This window comes from Odontesthes bonariensis, chromosome 2 (assembly GCF_027942865.1).
Source record: "Odontesthes bonariensis isolate fOdoBon6 chromosome 2, fOdoBon6.hap1, whole genome shotgun sequence".
In the NCBI taxonomy this organism is placed as follows: Eukaryota; Metazoa; Chordata; class Actinopteri; order Atheriniformes; family Atherinopsidae; genus Odontesthes; species Odontesthes bonariensis.
In genome coordinates this window covers 21,659,452-21,677,428 of record NC_134507.1, presented here as the reverse complement: position 1 = coordinate 21,677,428, position 17,977 = coordinate 21,659,452, and the positions used below count along the sequence as shown (strand labels likewise).

Below are 17,977 nucleotides of genomic sequence, written 5' to 3'. Positions count from 1 at the left end.
TTTTTGACTGTCTTCGGACATTTTTGATCATACATCAAGCAAAGCTCCTCTTTAGCAAACAAAGTTAGTTAAAAACTAACGTCTACTGTAATGCTGTGCAACAGTTTCATGCTTTTCTTTTTGAAAATAAAGAAAAACTAAGCAATATGAGACTCAAGCTCAAGATCAAGTTACATGTTTCAAAAGATTGCAACAAATACAGCCATAGTGATAAATATGGTCATTTCCACAGTGAGGCGTATCATGAAATTACAGACTGTACTTTAAAACACCATTTTGTGTAAAATCACAGCATCTGTGTTTTAGAAACATAACACAGTCACTGTACATGTATCTGGTTTGGGTATCAGCTTTTGTACAGCAGAATTAAATTCTAATAACTGAATAGAGATCTGTGAATGATAGAAGTTAAAAGTATGAAATCACTCAAAGTTTCACAGCCTCCTACCTGAGATGGAGCTGTCATGTTTCTTTGAAGAGGATGACTTGGTTTCCTGTTTGAAGGAATTCTCATCGTCTGCATCTCCATCCCCCCACCAAGACGGCTGGCCATACAGGGGGGTCCCACGAGGCAGCGCTGTAACGTCCCCTGGGACTGATGTGCACACAAACACATTTCAGCGATGCTGTGAGGAAGGTGCACATTTTACCAGAACTCCGGTCTGTCAGGTTAAGTGTTCATTATGGACTTCACATAGTCAGGGACTATGTGAAGTCTGTTTGTGCATTAATTCTCTTCTGGCTGAGTGTTGGACGACTAACCTATTTTCAGAATTATTATGCTCTCTTTTTCACTTTTTCTCACTCAAACACAAGTGAAAATGAGACAGGAACTTTACGCTGGCCACTCTGTTCCCTTCAGCATGAAAGCTGACACAGAAGAAACATCCTATGCTGAAGAAGTTAAGACTACAGAAGTGAGAGGAAACATATTAGAGAAAGGGAAACAAGGTACAGCAAAGGTCATTCTGTAGATTTAAATCATCAGACAACACACAGGATATCTTATCCGGTGTTAACTTCTTTCTATTTTGTCTTCTTTAAGTACCCCCTATCCTCTGCTGTGTAGTTTTAATCACAGTATTACAAGATAATTATAGATGCTCTATGCCAGACTGTGTGCAGTATGTAAGGCCCCTCTATGTAAAAGCTACTAAATGTATGCTTGCCATAAAGGTTTAATATCTGGGTGAGGCCTGGTATTGCAGCAGTAACACTGCAGGGTTACACAAATGAGTCGCAGATGGGGTAACACACACACGGGTTTAACAAATGTGCAACTCTATGTAAGTGCCTGTGCATTTTATATCTTTAAAACTGTAAAGATGGTATATGGGTTTCCTTGATGCAGCCACACTGACCCATGTCACAGATTAATCTGCGTTAAGAACAACAATGTGGCCTTGTTTCAACAAATGAAAATTAACCAGGACTCCTGCTTCTAACTCTGTCTATAATAGCAACTATGCGGTGTTGCCTCAGCCCTAAACTGGCTTTATGATAAAACAAAGTAACTGCACGTTAGTGTGGTAGTTAAAGCTTTTTCCTGGTGACCATGTCCACCCCCTGGTGGTCTGAGATAAAACCTTACCACTTAATTTCATATGAGTATGTCAGGAAAATGTTACCATTCAGAAGAAAATCACTGGTATTACAAATTATACATGTAGCGTATTTAGAAAACATTTGTTTCCATGTGTTAGTGTTATCAGAATAAAGCCATAATTAGTTTTAAAATCTTGTATTCTGTTACCACTCCTGTTCCCTATTGCATTTTGGATTGGAAATCTGGTCATTTTTCTACATTTCTTATGAAAGTACTCTAAATTTAACCAACTGTTAAGTCACATTCCCCCTTTGTTCCAAATCTCACCTCCCATCCTCTCCTCTGCTTTGTGGGAGTCCACAGGTTTAGAGGATGGCTCTTTGGAGGAAGAGACCCCATCTGTTAGTTTGCTCCCCCCTGACTTTGTGGTGCTGCCACTGGGGGACTTTGGCGTCTTTGTTGGGGTCTTAGTGGGAGATTTACTTGTGGTTGTGTTGGTAGTGGTTTCACAGCTGGACGGCTTCTTGCTAAGCTGGAGGCCGCTGGTGAACTTTTCGTGCTAAAAGGAGGTGTAGAATTAAAATATAAACTCAGTCGCGATGTAAATAGTATAACACAACTGTGTAATAAAACATGAGAGGGCACAGGTTATGGGTTCTCACCTTTAGAGCCTCCTCGGGCACAGTGAGCTCTCCTCTCACCACCGTGAAGAGATTTGTATGTGAAACAAAGAGGTTAAGGACCACAATTCTATCTTATTCCTTAGGCCCTAAATTAAAGCACTATTTACCTGGTACACGATAAACAAGTTATTCAAACAATGGGCCCAATGGATGTGTGACGGCTGAAGAGATTAGAAGATAAAAAACTGAAAGGATATCATATCCAAACCTCAGCTTGTCTTCCAACTTCAGAGTGATATACATTTGCTCCTGAATGCGGACGTCATTTACAAAGGTCTGCAGAGGGAAGGTTAGCCAAAAACAGTTCAGTTTGCTTCAAATAAATACAAAGACTTTAACAGAATGAAGAAAACTCTGACTAAGTTGCTCCACAGTTGGATCGTACACAACAGCATCTGTGTTTACATGTGTCGATAAGGGCTGCATTTCCCCACATTTCAGAATGTGGAAACAAAGAACGCTCAGCATCGTTGCATGACCAAAAAACTCAGAATAATATCTATTCATCTCAGGACACTTCACAGAAAAATCAAGACAAATTAGACACAGTCCAATTCTATCCCATTCAATACAAAGTCCATCCAATTCATTTGAATTGTTTTTATATAATACAGATAATCTGCATAGATATCTTCAGATTCATTTTCTGGTGATCCCAACAGCAACTAAAACTCCATTTTATTGATTCCAGAGTAGGGAGAACCTAACCATGCTACCCTGTAAACAGTAATACTAAATCAGCCCAAAATCAACAAGGTTCTAGTATACGGGGACCAAACTAAGGTCTTAGTACAACAAAATATGTGTTTCTCTCTGTTTTGTTTCCTTCTCTCACAGCTATTCCTTCCATTCACGCATCTTTCTACTATGCAGCTCTGAGAAAGATCAGGTTTCGCTGAACTGCAGTTCTATCTCTCTCGCACTGCTGTTGTAATAAAACATTCCTGTCTTTTCTCTAGTGGGATGAAATCACAACTGCACAACCAAACAGCAGTGAAATGGCTTCAGTTAGAGAGCAAATGGCGACACTATCAAAGCTTTTTACCCACGACTGTGGCAAACCTCTAAATACCAGCTGACTCAGCATGAGAAAACTTCCTCTGAATCCAGCCAAAGAAGCTGGATGGTTAATGACACAGCAGGAAGTGACTCTGACTTCCTGTCTGAGAGCTGGAGAGGATGTGAGGGACATTGTGCATATGTGTCTAATCTGGTGGGCTGTGAGTGAGTACGAATCACTTCACATGACTAGTCTTGTGGCTGCTGTGAGCAGGTTTTTACTGAACTACAATACCAAAGAAAGAGAGGTCTTTACGAATTCAAATTAGCTCCTCAGAGATACACATGTAAAATTACACATGTGTTTGGATTTAGCATCGCTTATGTATTGAGTTATTTTGTGATGAATTATACAGTGTAAGATCTGGTATCATTTGCTGAAACCAACCTAATCTACTTCAGCTTTCGTCTTGATTTACTTTATTTCCCTGAAATCCTTTTAAAGAGCCCATAATTTAATTTTAAGATTCTACTAAAAATAGATTTGCATGCATCAAAGTTAAAAAAATGTTTGAGGTGTACCCAACTAGCTACAAGGCAGGCATTATGCAAATGTATAAGATTTTAAGTGAAGGAATAAAGGCACTGACTACAAAAGAGGCCTTTCAGGTTCAGAAGCGGCCTTCTGTGGGAAAAGTTAAAGCCAGAGCTGGAGCTTTAACATATAAATGGGCATCTATCCTATTTCAGCCCATGCCAAAAGAGTTCATAGAATAGAGATTCAGCCAGGTCTTGACAGAGTTTGTGCAGTTACTCTTACTGCCTAAGAAGGGAGCACACTAAGGGTTTGGTGTATAAATAAAAACACAGAGCATGATATGACACTGCTTACATCCTACAGAGATAACACACTGCGTTTTTCACTGAACTTTTTATATTTTAGAAAAACAACAGCAAAATTGGAACTTTTTCTTCGACAAAATTATTTTTTGACATTTTAAGCTCACACCTATTAAAACAGTTTTTCTGACTGACTGTCATTTGAATTTTCATTACACTGGTGGGAACACTTTCCCGACAATGGCTTTCTTACTGCTTGTCTTTTGGGTTTACAGCACTTAATGTTTAAAAAAAAAAAACGTTAAGTGCTTTAATTTAGTTGTCTTTTCTTAAAGTCTTTAAGAAGAAGCAAGTCAATAAATAAGGGACTGACGACAGGTTCCATGATTCCATTTTATTGGCAGAATGACTCTTTGGCTCATTTCTGGGTTGAAGAGTTTGCCATCAGGCCGGTATTTGCATAATCAGGTTCACATATAAATCGATAAATCTTTATTGTGCTGACAAAGACAGAGTACAACTCCCTCCAAGAAGCTTACCCTTTAACCTTTAGAGCCTAATTTTCTTCAGTTTACATTTTGATTGTCTTAAATGTCTCATTTCTCTAGATCTCTTAGTTTTACTCCATTATATCGTTCTAACCTCCGTTCAAGCACCTTTACTCCTCCAATGACGTCTCCTTTGATTTTTGTTCTACAATTTTCTGTATGTATACTCACCCCATTCAAACTGCCCAAGTCCTTGACCTTGTGTTCATCGGTCCCAGCCTCATAGTTGATGACTGCGTGCTGCTTGTCCACGCTGCGGGACTTCAAACAAAGACAAAGAGTTGGAGATTAATATGTCCTACCATCCAGACAATGTATTTTTTGGGAAGGCCTAACATCTGGTGCATTATGAAACACAAAATATGACACAGAAGACCCAGGGCTGGTGAGCAACTAAATCCTACATCAGACAAGAATCCCAAAGGTCCATCGACTGGTTCATAGGCATTCACAGACTTATTAAAAGATGAGGGGATGCTAAATGGTGGTAAACAAGACCCAGTCCCAACTTTTCTGAGACATAGTGCTGCCATCAAATCCAAGATGAGCCAATATCTTTTAAGAAATTGTAAAATGTCTCACTTTCAACATTCAATATGTTTTTTATGATTTACTGTGAATAAAATATTGGTTTATGAGATGTTTTTAACCATTACATTTAGTCTTTATTCATATTTGACCAATTTCTTTGGGATTGGAATTGTAGTTCCTGTTCAAAATTAAAATGTCCTTTTATTACTTACATGGATACATATGTTAAATGAATGCTACAGACAAAGTGTAGAGCAAAACTGTAGAGTGCAAAATTGTTACCTTTGGTACGACAAACCGTAGAAGTTTGTACATGACTGAAGCCAACTGTTAAACCTTTATGCAAGTTTTAACATCCAATGACAAGAATGAGGATTTGAAGGTAAATCTCAATGCTACTCTGTATCTGTTATCTGACATCGTATCAACATGAAGCAAATTAGCAGATATTCTAGTGTCTCTGAAAGTCCTTGCTTCATATTTTCATTTTCACGTTCATGTACAACTGTACACAAACAACACAAACACTCATCAGGCGACTAAGAGGAACAGAAGAAGAATGAAAGACTAAAGGTGAAATATTGATTTTCCACGGCAGACAGATATGAACACATCAGCTGTTTCAAGGATAAATTTGTTTCAGAGCAAAAAAATCCAACTTATGTATGTTTGGAATGAGCCTCAGATAGAAAGTGTTAATGTGGAATTTGCCAAATATTTCCCACATGAATCAATGCCACTGAAGCCAATTTATTGTGGTTTCAGGTTTCAAAGTCTGCTGTCTGCATTTGTCAGTTTAGTACGTTGTTAGTCAATGCCAGTACTGGGAACTGAATCTCATATCTAGCTGTCATATGACTCTTTCCTATAACTAAATCCCTCCTTATTTTAAAAAAGCACACTCATAACAAAGTAAAAGAGGCAACTTCAGAGAACCAGCAGTGAAATAGATTGTATTAGTAAGAATAATCTAGATCAAACTGGATAGAAATCAGCTGAGTTGCCTGTTATACCTCAAACTGCAGGGGACAGGTTTCACACAGAAGATATACTTCTGACAACAAAAATCTGTGCAGAAGAAAGTGAAATACTGAGGTATGGAGCAGCTCAGCATAACTAAAAAATAAGAGTCAGCAAACTAAATCCACTTGAAGTAAAAACTAACTTTTAGAAATGAGCAAGCACAGAAAAATGTCCTCCCCCCGCACACACACACAGCTAATGAGTTCCACTATGAGACAATACGTGGTAGGATTCAGGCTGATATCATAAACACCATGTTCCTGTATTTACTAAGGTCCTTCCCTTTTACCATAAATGAAAAAGCAGGAGTATATTTGCATCATACGGCCATAGTTTGACACTTTGACACCGATAGATGTTTACGAAAGACTTAGGTCACTTTAGCGTAACGGTGGGAAAATTTGCTTATGCATTCATTTTACGTTTGACAGTCTGTCTGTGAGTCTCTCTGTTTGTGTTTTATTTGGTGCCGACACATCGGCCTGCAAAGTTTAACCATGTGATGAAGCCTTGGCTTGTTGCAGCAGTCACATGGGGGACAACTGTGAGCTGCTTCGCCAACACACAAGTGCACAAAGCCAAAAAAAGTCCCTAATTTGCAAGATTTCCCTCATCATTCCAAAGACGACATAGAAATACAAGAACACACACAGAGGCAGTAAACCTTAAGGCCAGTGGAAACATATTAGAGAGGCTGGACCTTCACAACTCTAATGACTCTTATTAGCTGCTTGAAGTCTTCAAAGAACAGGACAGTCTGAGGGTTTAAACTGGCCTGGATGCTAAGAAAAACTAAAAGGGTAATATGGTTAACTAAAGGAGCAGAGCTGCTGTTTTTGAAACATCCTCATAAATAAAGAGGTATTTTTCAGTTGAGATAAAAAAGGCAGTGGACATTAGAACATCTACAGTACAGCTCAACAGTTACATACAAAGAAAGACTGTGTGATACAACTTGTGTTAACATTTCGACTGTGCATAGCACCACTCATGGCTGAAATTACAATAAAACAATAAGAAAATGAAAAATATGTCTTTAGTTCAATATAATGCCAACCAAAACAAAAGCAAAACAAAAAGCTGGAGCTTAAGGTCCACAATGTACAGTGTACAACTATTCAAATTTCAAATTTCTCGGTTCAGTTTGCTCCACAAATCAGCATCAGTATGTATGTAATAACAGGGAACGTAAGCAATAATAATAATAATAAGGGCTTTTAACCGTCAACCTATTAAACCCATGAAAAAGTTACATTTCAGACAGTGTAAGTATGGATATATGACACCAACGGTGCTAAACAATATTAACAGCACAATTTTCATTTAACTGTTCATAACATACAAAAACTTAGGTTTAAAGTGCTGTGCAGAAGTGTTTCATAGCAATCATAACCTACCATTAAATAAAAGTTTATGTGTGACAGACTGATTCCTCCCCCAGCATGGGAGAATCAGTGGAAGTCCTGATGTGGCTTTCACAGACTTTCAGACACTGGCACCAGTAAAATCTGCTCTCAAAATGATACGAGTGCAGCAGCCATGGATGCACCCTCTATCCACAAAAACTGACTCGGTCAGATAAGATCTAACTCAAGAGGTATCTGCCCCACTTTCTATTAATAGTGCAGTGACCAGAGGTACACACGAGGGCACACGTGGTCTCTCTGGATGCATGCACAGCTGCACAGACACACCAACATGCAGACATAGAAGCGGACTAAGCTGCTGCAAAAACAGAGGCATGAGCCCTGAGGAGTTTAGCTCTCTTAGTACAGTTATCTTATTAATTTCAGCAAAAAAGCCATGCTTTATTCATGTGGCTGAGACACTCTACACCTAAAAAAAAACACGATAAAAAAAACTATAAGAAAGAGAAAGAAAGAATAACACACCTCGTATCTATTCTAATTTACTGAGACTGCTGTCAGTGGAGAAGTGGTGTGTAAAGAGTCCTCACCTGTAGCATGAGCTCGCAGTCATCCCGACCGACAAAGATCATTTCCCGGGGGAGTCGGTGGCGAGTTCCCCCGCTGCTCACCAGGAACCAGGAGGTCACACTCATCTCTGCACCCTGCTGCTGCCTCTAGTACACGCCTCCTGAGACCAAAGTGAGTGTGATCTGCAGTTTAACACACATTCGTGCCATTCAGTTGGGGTCGATCCCACTAATGTAAATCTACCACCACAGCATTAATATTTTCCAATGATAATCGAGACTCATGACAGTGTCGACTGTAATTCAGGCACGCTTTTCCTCTTAGTATGATAAAGATACCAGCGATATCAATGTTTTTCAAATACAAAAGAAACCGACTCAGCTGCAGTACACTGGAACTGACTACACTGCTGATGATATGAGAGTGTAAGTGTAATTCAACAACCACAAGAACAGACAAAACAAAAGAAGGGTGAGTGAACCCACAATGTTCTTTAGAATAAACAGAATGACTAAGATTAGATTTGAAATGTATAGATTTATTTGGTTTGTGTACACTGTGGCGCTTAAAGTCAGTAAATAAGGTTTTTCTTATGCTTGATTAAAAAATTAACAATGTTTTAAAAGGAAGATTTTGTGGACTAGCTGGAATTCAGAACATATTCACAATACATTTCGAGTACGCTGCTTTAAATATTGGAAAAAATAAATGATGTAAAAAATGATTCCGGTACACACCTCTGGTCCAGATAGCTCAAGCTGATAGGCCACTGACAGCAAAACCCAGCTATGCCATCCTGAAAAAGCAAAAAAAAAGAGGCACAAAAAAACACGAGTTTTGTTTCTTTGTTTCATGATATAATGATAACAGACATATAAAGTCAAATATGATGAAGCAGTAGTGGAAGCACTGGCAAAGTATAAACACTGGCACAGATATAGTGAATCTAAAGCTCCCTCTTGCTTTGTTTTGTTTTGCTGGTAGGGGGAAAGAGGTTGACTGGGCGGTCTTGCAATGTGATGCCTGTGTCTACGCCTGGAAGTGAACACTAAGCTAGCCAGTAAGATACATCCCCTCTTTCTCTCTGCTGGCTCTGATGAATGCCAGATGTTAGAGGAGGAAGTGATGTAGGAATGTTGGCTGGCCTACCCGTCAGGACGTTTATTTTCCCTCTTGCCTCCCTCCTGCCTCCCTCCTCCCCTTTGCTCTCCCTCAGATGAAATGGAAAGGAGGTCACAGCAAGCTACTCTGGCTTTCTAACTGTACAGGCCGAACAACATTAAGCAGATCTAACAGACGGGCAGGTGACATGTTTGGTTGTCAAAATAACTGGCAAAACAGATGCTTGAAACTTGGCCTCATAACTGGTTGAGTGACTAGATAGACTACTGGGTGTAAAATAAACCAGCTTACGTGCCTTCTCTTAATTTAATTTTTCATACTGTCATAAGATATCATGAAATATGTTCTGAGAGCAAAGGGCAGAGTTGTCTCTATTATAAAGCCTACAGCAACTGATTACACCTTAATGCTTCCCTTCATAAGAGGTTTAGAGTAGACATTTCATACTTTGCATAATTTTGTGTTTTGAAATCAAAACCAGGTTTCAAATCTTTTATGGTAATTTCTAGTGGCACTAAAATAACAGGAGCTCTCTGTCGTGTGTAGAAAGTGCCAAGAAAAAGCCCATCAAAGTGGGAATTAGAGATTATTGAGCTAAGCTCTTGCTCACTTGACCTCATAAGTACTCGGTATACCAACGCAATAATCCCTTGAATAAAATTTTAATCAGCTGCACACCTCAGTTCCTCTCATGACATGGCTGGGAACATGACTGTATCAACAGCTGTCTCTAATGTAAAACAGATCAGCTTTTCCCCTCAGTTACTGCTCCGAAAATCTGACGATTTTATACACTGTGTGAAAGATGTAACAGGAACCTTTAAGAATATGTCGAGGTCTTTGAAATGAGCAATTTGATAAGGATAAGGATACGCCTGGTTATGCCCAAAACTGACCAAACCCAGTATATCATTTTTGTGCAAGATACAAACAAGGCATTTTCACAAGAATTTATGTGGAACAAATACAAAAAATGTGTAAATCTTTGATACTTTAAACACGAATATTAACAAGAAAATTGACACAAAAATCATAGCAATCTTATCTGTTTAATTTTCCTGACATACGTCAGTTCATTTGTGCTTTCATGACCAAAATACCCGCTATAACAATGTAACTCAATTTTATTGAGATGAATGCTACAGATGGGGAACAACGCACAATACATGCTTACATGATACCAGCCCTCTGATTGGTCAAGATGTGATCTAATTTGCATTCACAACCCAACTGTAAAAGTGCAGTCGCATGACAACAACGTGCAGGCAGATAACAGAAATGGAGGGCATATTGTGTCTCGATGCTCTGCTGGAACAACTCATTAGGCTGACCAAACACAGAAACAGCACTGGCATTACACTACAATTATGTGTGGTTTTTCTCTAGACTGTAACCAGAGAGCCGCTGTCTCAATAACCACTGCACACTCACATGCAGAATGCAAGGTTAACGAGACTGTGGTTGAGCGGCATGAATATGAAGCATACCAGTCTTTATGGTGCCATTAAAAACAAACTTCTCACTATCACACATGAAAGACGTGGCACAGATGGAGGAATGCAAGGGCAGGTCTGATGAAGGGGACGCAGATGCGAAGGAACCACTGTACGCTTCACATTTGCCTCTAACAGTCTTAATTAATCAAAGAGCAGTTCGTTTGCACTGCAAAAACTGCAACACAATCATTTTCACAGCTGTCTGAAATGTGCTAAGTAAAATCAGTCGTTTTTTCAATTCATCTACCTGCGATCGTCTGAAATACAAAGCAGGAGAAGCAGGTTAAATGTTCCTGTAGTGTTCAGATATTTGTAAAAACACGAAGTTAAGAGTCATCTTCATTCCACGACTTAAGCAACATTCTTGCCGAGGCTAATAGGGAGAAATAGTGACTTCATATTTTTTGGCAGGAATTTCCCCAACCCCCAGAGCTGCACTAATACTATCTCCCCACACGCTCAAACACACACACACACACACACACACAGAAATGAGTAGTGAAAGAGCAGGATTATTCCAAGATGACTGAATTCTTTGTGTGGAGGAGACAGCAGCGTGCTTTCTGTGTGGACAGAAAGCATGTAAAACACTTTTTGTTGCGGACGCTCATCTTTCAATCCACAGCATGTGTGTACTGGCCTATCCGGATTTTTGGACAGCTTGTCAGATATCCAAAAACTTATCATGCGCTGAGGATGCTCATTCACTGATCAATGCAGCAGACTCACAGTATCACATGCAAAATCATCTTAAAACTAACAGAGGGGCAGATTTGAAACTACTGAGCCTGAGCGCTGGTCTGATTATTCATTAAACAGTGGTTCAGAAACTATAAATAAGCCGAGGTGATTATGAAGCTGTGCGGGATAATCAGGTTTATAAGCCATGACTAATCATTCGTACAGCTGTATTTCCGGTGTCCTGCATGAAGTTATATAAACAACCTTCTGTCTTCTTCAACATTTCAAATCTCTCCCCTCCACTCGGAACCAGCCAATCACAATTGTTAGCTGAAGGACAGGAAGTGATGTCATTATTGGTGGTCATCAAAAAATATGTTTCTTGCTGCAACACAGGCTGCTGCTTTCCACGTAGCATCTGGCTGGAGTGTGTGCCCCAGGATGATGCAACAGCTGGGTAACCATCAGAAGAACTCGTCTGCTCTTACTCTTTAAACCCCCCCAGTCGTCAGAGAGCGCCACAACCCTGACAGCTGACTCACGCCACATCACACACCTTGACATCTGACACACATATGCTAAAAAAGCCAAAGTCTGGAGGACTGTAGGAGGGAGATGGAAGGCAGGCATGCAAACTGGTAAGGGGTGAAAAAGGTGACAAGGGTACACGGACACACGGCACGCGCGGAAAAGCGGAAACATGAGACGCATTAAGTTGTAAATTATACAAAATATATATTATGTCCCATTTGCATTAAGTAGAGAACAGCTGTGCAGCATAAAAGATGAATTTATAGGTACAGTAGGCCTATCAATTGCATTTACTGTACTATTATGTGTTTGATATATAACATCACAGGTCTTCAAAAACATTTAACTGTAGTATCATACATTTAATTACATTAAATTTAACGAAAAAGTTAGTCCCATGGTCCTTAAATGGATACTACAAGTATGTAGGATTAAAAGTTTAATTAATTACTGCCCCAAGACAGCCTATGCTTAGTAATAGCCTGAACGATAACTCTCCCGACCACTTTCGCGGTCCGCTGTCATTAAACCATTAAAGTGAACGTTTGGCATGCCGAGCCAAACGAGCTCCACGGGAAAAACTTATATCAGCAATTCACTTGACGTACCGCCAGAGACAAATTTGTATCGACAGCTGGCACTCTAACATGAAAAACATTCTCGCGGCAAGCTTAGTTAAACGGCATTTTTTCATGACAGTGTAAGTTTTGAGACATGCATGCCACGAGCACTACGTAATCCTACATTGTGCCCCTTTTAACTTCGATTGATGGTGCATCATACTGGATGAACACGAGTGCACCTGTAGGCTGTCATCATCAACGGGGGTGTGGGCGAACAGCGAGGGGATGGGGGTCGCACTCTCAAATACGACCTGTGGCAGAGCTCTCCGGACTCTGCATTGATAAACTCACGACGAATGAAACGACCTCCTCAAATGGGCAAAATGTTCCCTTTCCGTGATTATCGGAGGGTATTATAAAGGGGCATACCTCGTTAAAAAGCCAAGTCCGGCGACAATTAAGGTCTCCATTGACGTAGGCTAAAAGTATTAGCAAAGCCCTGAACTTGTGTGGAAGGCGCTAGTTAGCCACTCTACAGTTACCTCGAGTAGCACTAACACAAACAGCGTTCTGTGAGGCGGTGAAATATCGAGGAATTGTAGACTATTTCAAGTCTGTTATCAAGACATTTAGCTGACACTTGTATTAAAGACACTATTAAAAGCACATTAATTGATCTAACGACACAATTCGTTATGAAGACTATTTCAGGACATCAGTCAAATTGTAGCATTTTAGCGTCAAAGTTAACAACTGTAAACATTAATCCCTACCTGTCCTTGTCGCAATTTCCACCGTGTGGGGTCGGGGTGGGGGTGGGGGGGTGGGGGTGAATAGGGGTTCGCCCTCCTCACTTCTGATTGGTGATAGTGCTTCTCTCACACGCCACTCTTGTCAGTCATTTGTTGTCACGAGAAGAGAGCGGCGGTGATAGGTCTAGTGTTGTTTTGAGGTTCACAGTTCCACTCGCTAGTTGACATGCTCACCCCCCCCTCCCCCCCATTTTTTTTTCTCCTCGGATCTACGCGATTCAGAAGAATGACCCATTTTGATTTCAAAACGGCGAATTTCGCCGAAAGGTGGCAAGTTTGCATGCCTGGGAAGGACACAGAGAGACAGCTCATTCTCTCATCACACTCTTTTCCTCATGGTCTTATGATGAGAGTCACACTGGCGCCCTGATAAGGGTGTGATTGGCTGAAGAATCTCATTGCAACTACAAAAAAACTGACCAGCAGCTACAGCTGAAGCCAGCTTTTCCCATTTCAAGTATATCAAGTAAAAAGTTTATTTGAAGGCTCTGTGTGCCGTGATAGATATTGTCATCTGAAACATTCTGTAACTGCCTGATTTAGAGACCATGAAGTGAATGAATTGAAAATGCGTCTGCTGCAGTGAATCATTTTCCTCTCCGGTTGGTCTTTCCAAAGAGGAGCCCTCAGGTGACGAATGTAATGTTTACAACACCAGCAGAAGCTAACTGTTCAGATATAAACAATACTCTGTAGTTACTGTAGCTTCAGCGTTAACACATAGAGAAGGCCACCGGTTGGATTGCATTAAAAACGTTGTGGGAATATCTTGAAACAAGGCACTGTGCCTGTCAATGGAAGAGATTTCTTTTTTTTAAAATACAAATCATAACCGAATCAAGTGATCAAAGAAGATTTGCGGTTTTAGAGAGCACCTTGAAGATGTAGGCAAAACTGATAAAAGGAAACCACCATGACGAGCAAGACAAACAGCCAAACAACAGCCTTCCCTTTTACCTCAATAGCGCTGTTGTAAGGTCAGTTAGGGTTTTTTTCAGACTGAAGTCAATAATAGACCAGGGACACTGAATCGGTCTTGTGAGCAGAGAGATCCTTTGGGTGCAGGGAAGTCTACAAACCCTGAAGGGTGTAAAGAACGAATTCAAGACGAGACAGTAACCTCAGTACAGACAGACAAAGGCTTCTCTAGTCCCCAATGACTGAGCCTACTACAGACAAACCGACATCAAAGTGTACAGTATCTATTGTTCCTTTTTAAATGGGACAAAAAAAAAGACAAGCTTGGCTATTTCTATGATATTTACCAGACACCCGACAGCGTTTTGTCCATTACATGAGCAATGTTTTGCTCCCGGAGCTTTACTGTCTTTTAAAATGATATTCCATTAGCCTTCAGAAATCTAACTTGGCCATTTACAGCACTGAAGCTTCATCGAGTTCACAGATTACACACATTGTGGTAAACTAACACAAAATAATTGGATGTGGATGTGTGTGACGCTGATGTCACACACGCATGCAATCTACTGCATGTGTTAGAGGTGTGAGCAATGAGTATGATGGTGGGAAATGAACAATTGATCTCCAGTGCTTCAGCTCTACAGGAAGATCTGTCTGTTACAAAGGTTTGATGGTAATAACGGTATATCTGAAATGTTCTTAGTCTAAAAGTAAGATTGCACAAGATGGCTGCTTCAGGGGTATCAGAGAGCAAGAGTTTGATTCCCTTTGACATCTAAGTTAAATTGTCCCACTTGACTTTCTTCTCATAGATGAAAGCAAAAAACTCTTTAAAAAGGACCCTGTTTAAACATTTTCCTTATTAATCCACAGCCGAACGCTACATCATATTCTGACATCCATGATAAGGATGTCCGTGCTTTGGATTTTTTTTTTACAGGCTCATTAAATATCCTGCAACTAAATGAAACCTGACATTGGCCAAGGATGCTGTTCAGCTTCAAAATACTGATTTAGTGGGGGGAGCTAAAGAGGGATTTACCCGATTAGGGATGTTTTCATATGAAAACAGACAAAAAGCTCATCTGTATCGTTTTTAATTTAGTATTGAGTTCAATTACAGTCCAAAAACAACAAATGACTCAAAGTGTCATGTTGTCATGTGATGGCTATTCATTGGAGCACCATCCCTGTATCCCAGTATACATCCGCAAGAGGAGAATCGGGTTGTTGATGGAAGAATGTCTGATGCCATGATGCTGTGGAGTGTGTGAGAAAACATTCAAGACTTTCTGCCCTTTTATACGACCTCTGTGGGATATCATCGTACATCTAAGTACAGTCGATTTCAATGCACAGACATTGTATGTAAGGTACTTGAATGGTGATTTTATCAGATGACGCTGCACTTATAAATCAGGATTTTATCAGAGCAAAGCCACAGTCTGGAAATGCTAAGCGACTGTGAGGTGGCCTTAATGTGCTGGTTTTTAAGTCACAACTTCTGATGCGTTTAGCCGTCTAACAAAAAAACAAAAACAAAGAAAGGGTGAATGAAACCAGCTTTTTGGGGATTTTGGCTGTATTATCCTAAACCATTTGGGTCTAGCTGACCCAAAAGTTTTTGCTGACATACTGAAAATCTGACTTATATATTTAGCTGCATTTTAGGAGTCTTTTTCTACTGACATTTAAAAATCTATATTTTGTAGATGTTTAACATTTATACAATAAATGGCAAAATAGCAAAAGTTGCCAAAGGGGGTAAAAAAAATGCTGTATGCTATAAAACTTTAGATATAATAAAGATTCTATTTAATGGAACTAGACTGAGACAACTCAACAACATTAATCTACTGGGACAGGAATAGTAGCACCATGGGGGAGATAATAAATCATTAAGGTGTCAGAATAATGCTACACATCTGCAGAAACTTGGTTGAGTATCTGTACCTACAGCTTTAGGTGTGTTAATGGGGCTTGTATTTGCAGTGTGAGGGTGAAAAACTGTCTAATGCAGCAGAAAAGACCATATGGCGCAGAAAAGCGGCCACACGCATCACATGAGCAGTTGGCGAGAGAAGGAAACAAGCAAACACCTCAGTTTAGCCAGCATCAGTCCTGCCTGCCTCATTGTTATTACCAAACACAAGCCAGCAAGCCCCTGGCCTTAAAACACAAACTCCCCACATGCTCCATGACCCCGGTGTTCAGCATGCCCTAAAGACCTACATATGGAAATTTACAGTTCGCGGATGCTAAGAGTTCTGCAGGATTAGTGTAGAAAACATAGCATGCGACTGGACACATTGCGTGAAAATAAGGTGATTATTCTTGTAGCGTATGAGGGGGAGAACCATCACTCCGAACAAGCGCTCGTAATCCTAAAGAGATCATAAAAAATAGATTATTAATAGCACAAGGGAAATAATGAAGCACATGCCCTGCGGCACAGTCTATCTGTGCATGTGATTCATTCTCTGAAGGATGTGTGCATAACATTTCCCAGAAAAAATATACCCAAACACACATATTTCCGAAGGAAGATTTCTTAATGAGGCACAAAGAATACATGTAGTAACCTATTAGGAAAAACATCTAATTACCCTTCAAAATATAAGAGGGATGAATTGAATATTATACGAGAGATTAAACCTATCGTTAATTTAATGATATGTAAACTTGACATTTTTGTAATCTTACCATCAGGAGAACTTTATACAGAACACATCTCGCTTGTAGGCACAATAAGCTCTGTCTTGACATACAACTACTACAAAATCTGAAATCAGATCTGTTAAATAAGACTTGATATGAGATGTATTCTTACTTGTGCACTTAACATTCACATCAGTTCAATGGTGGGTAAACTCAATTTCTGTAAACCAAATGGTATTACAACTGTGTTAATAAATCCACTCTCATGTTTACTCTTGAATGAGATTATTATAGTAAATTACTGGGTACACATATGCTCTGCTAAGTGCTCTTATGACCCTGCGTGGCCCCTGCTGAGTTGGTAATGACTGACCCGTGGCACTTTAACAGGAACATTAGTATTTGACCGACCCTGTCATGTTGATTATGGCACCAACATTTTTGCTGCCCAAAGGGGACAAAAATAGCAAACTCTCTCACACTGAAATCCACACTAGCATTTAGACATGGAATATGTATATATATAACGTTAGCATAACAGGACAATCAGTGGCTGGCAGAGGGGAAGATGGGAATAGAAACCACCATAATCAAGATCGATATCTGCAGTGGAAAGAAGCACACAGTAAAGGAAACTCAGAGGGGAGCATGTTACACCCCAAAACAGATGTGAGGGTCGCTCTGCTTTATTTTTCGTTTTGAGTAGTTAAATCCAGAAAAACAAAAGAAAAGAAAAAAAAAACTCAGACACACCCCTTGATGTTCCATAATAAGGGAGAGGCTGATTAATCTGTCCCTAAACTGCTCAAACCTTTCAACCACAGACTTGTCTTTTCATCTCTCTGGTTTCTCTCTCTGGCTCTGCACACAACTGGGAGCGTCACCAGGCAAACGCTATCTGACTCTCACAACCCTGTTATGTCTATGCTCTGGGAGACTACAGAAGTGAGATCCACTGCTATTTTTAGTCACACACTCTCTGCCACAATAACACTCTGAATTAAACAGAATAGATACCAAGTTCTAGGCTAGGTTGTTTTCAGTCACAAATATTACGCCCTGACCACTGTAAGCAAAATGACCTCA

General features: G+C 39.9%; 1 protein-coding gene across 15 annotated transcripts in view; it reads right to left on the bottom strand.

The window, feature by feature from the left end:
• The window catches only part of cep170aa (centrosomal protein 170Aa), a 41,567-nt gene that overhangs the window by 21,771 nt on the left and 1,819 nt on the right, over positions 1-17,977 (bottom strand). For 14 of the 15 annotated variants that reach the window (XM_075479014.1, XM_075479089.1, XM_075479053.1 and 11 more), the window contains exons 2-8: positions 8,845-8,903; positions 8,128-8,289; positions 4,788-4,877; positions 2,427-2,505; positions 2,209-2,267; positions 1,874-2,105; positions 449-595 (exon numbers count right to left, since the gene is read on the bottom strand). In XM_075479014.1, the coding sequence (XP_075335129.1) occupies positions 449-595; positions 1,874-2,105; positions 2,209-2,267; positions 2,427-2,505; positions 4,788-4,877; positions 8,128-8,232 (712 nt within the window). In that variant the 5' untranslated portion in view covers positions 8,233-8,289; positions 8,845-8,903. The remainder of the gene's footprint in view (positions 1-448; positions 596-1,873; positions 2,106-2,208; positions 2,268-2,426; positions 2,506-4,787; positions 4,878-8,127; positions 8,290-8,844; positions 8,904-17,977) is intronic. The other variant, XM_075479023.1, reaches the window with a different exon arrangement.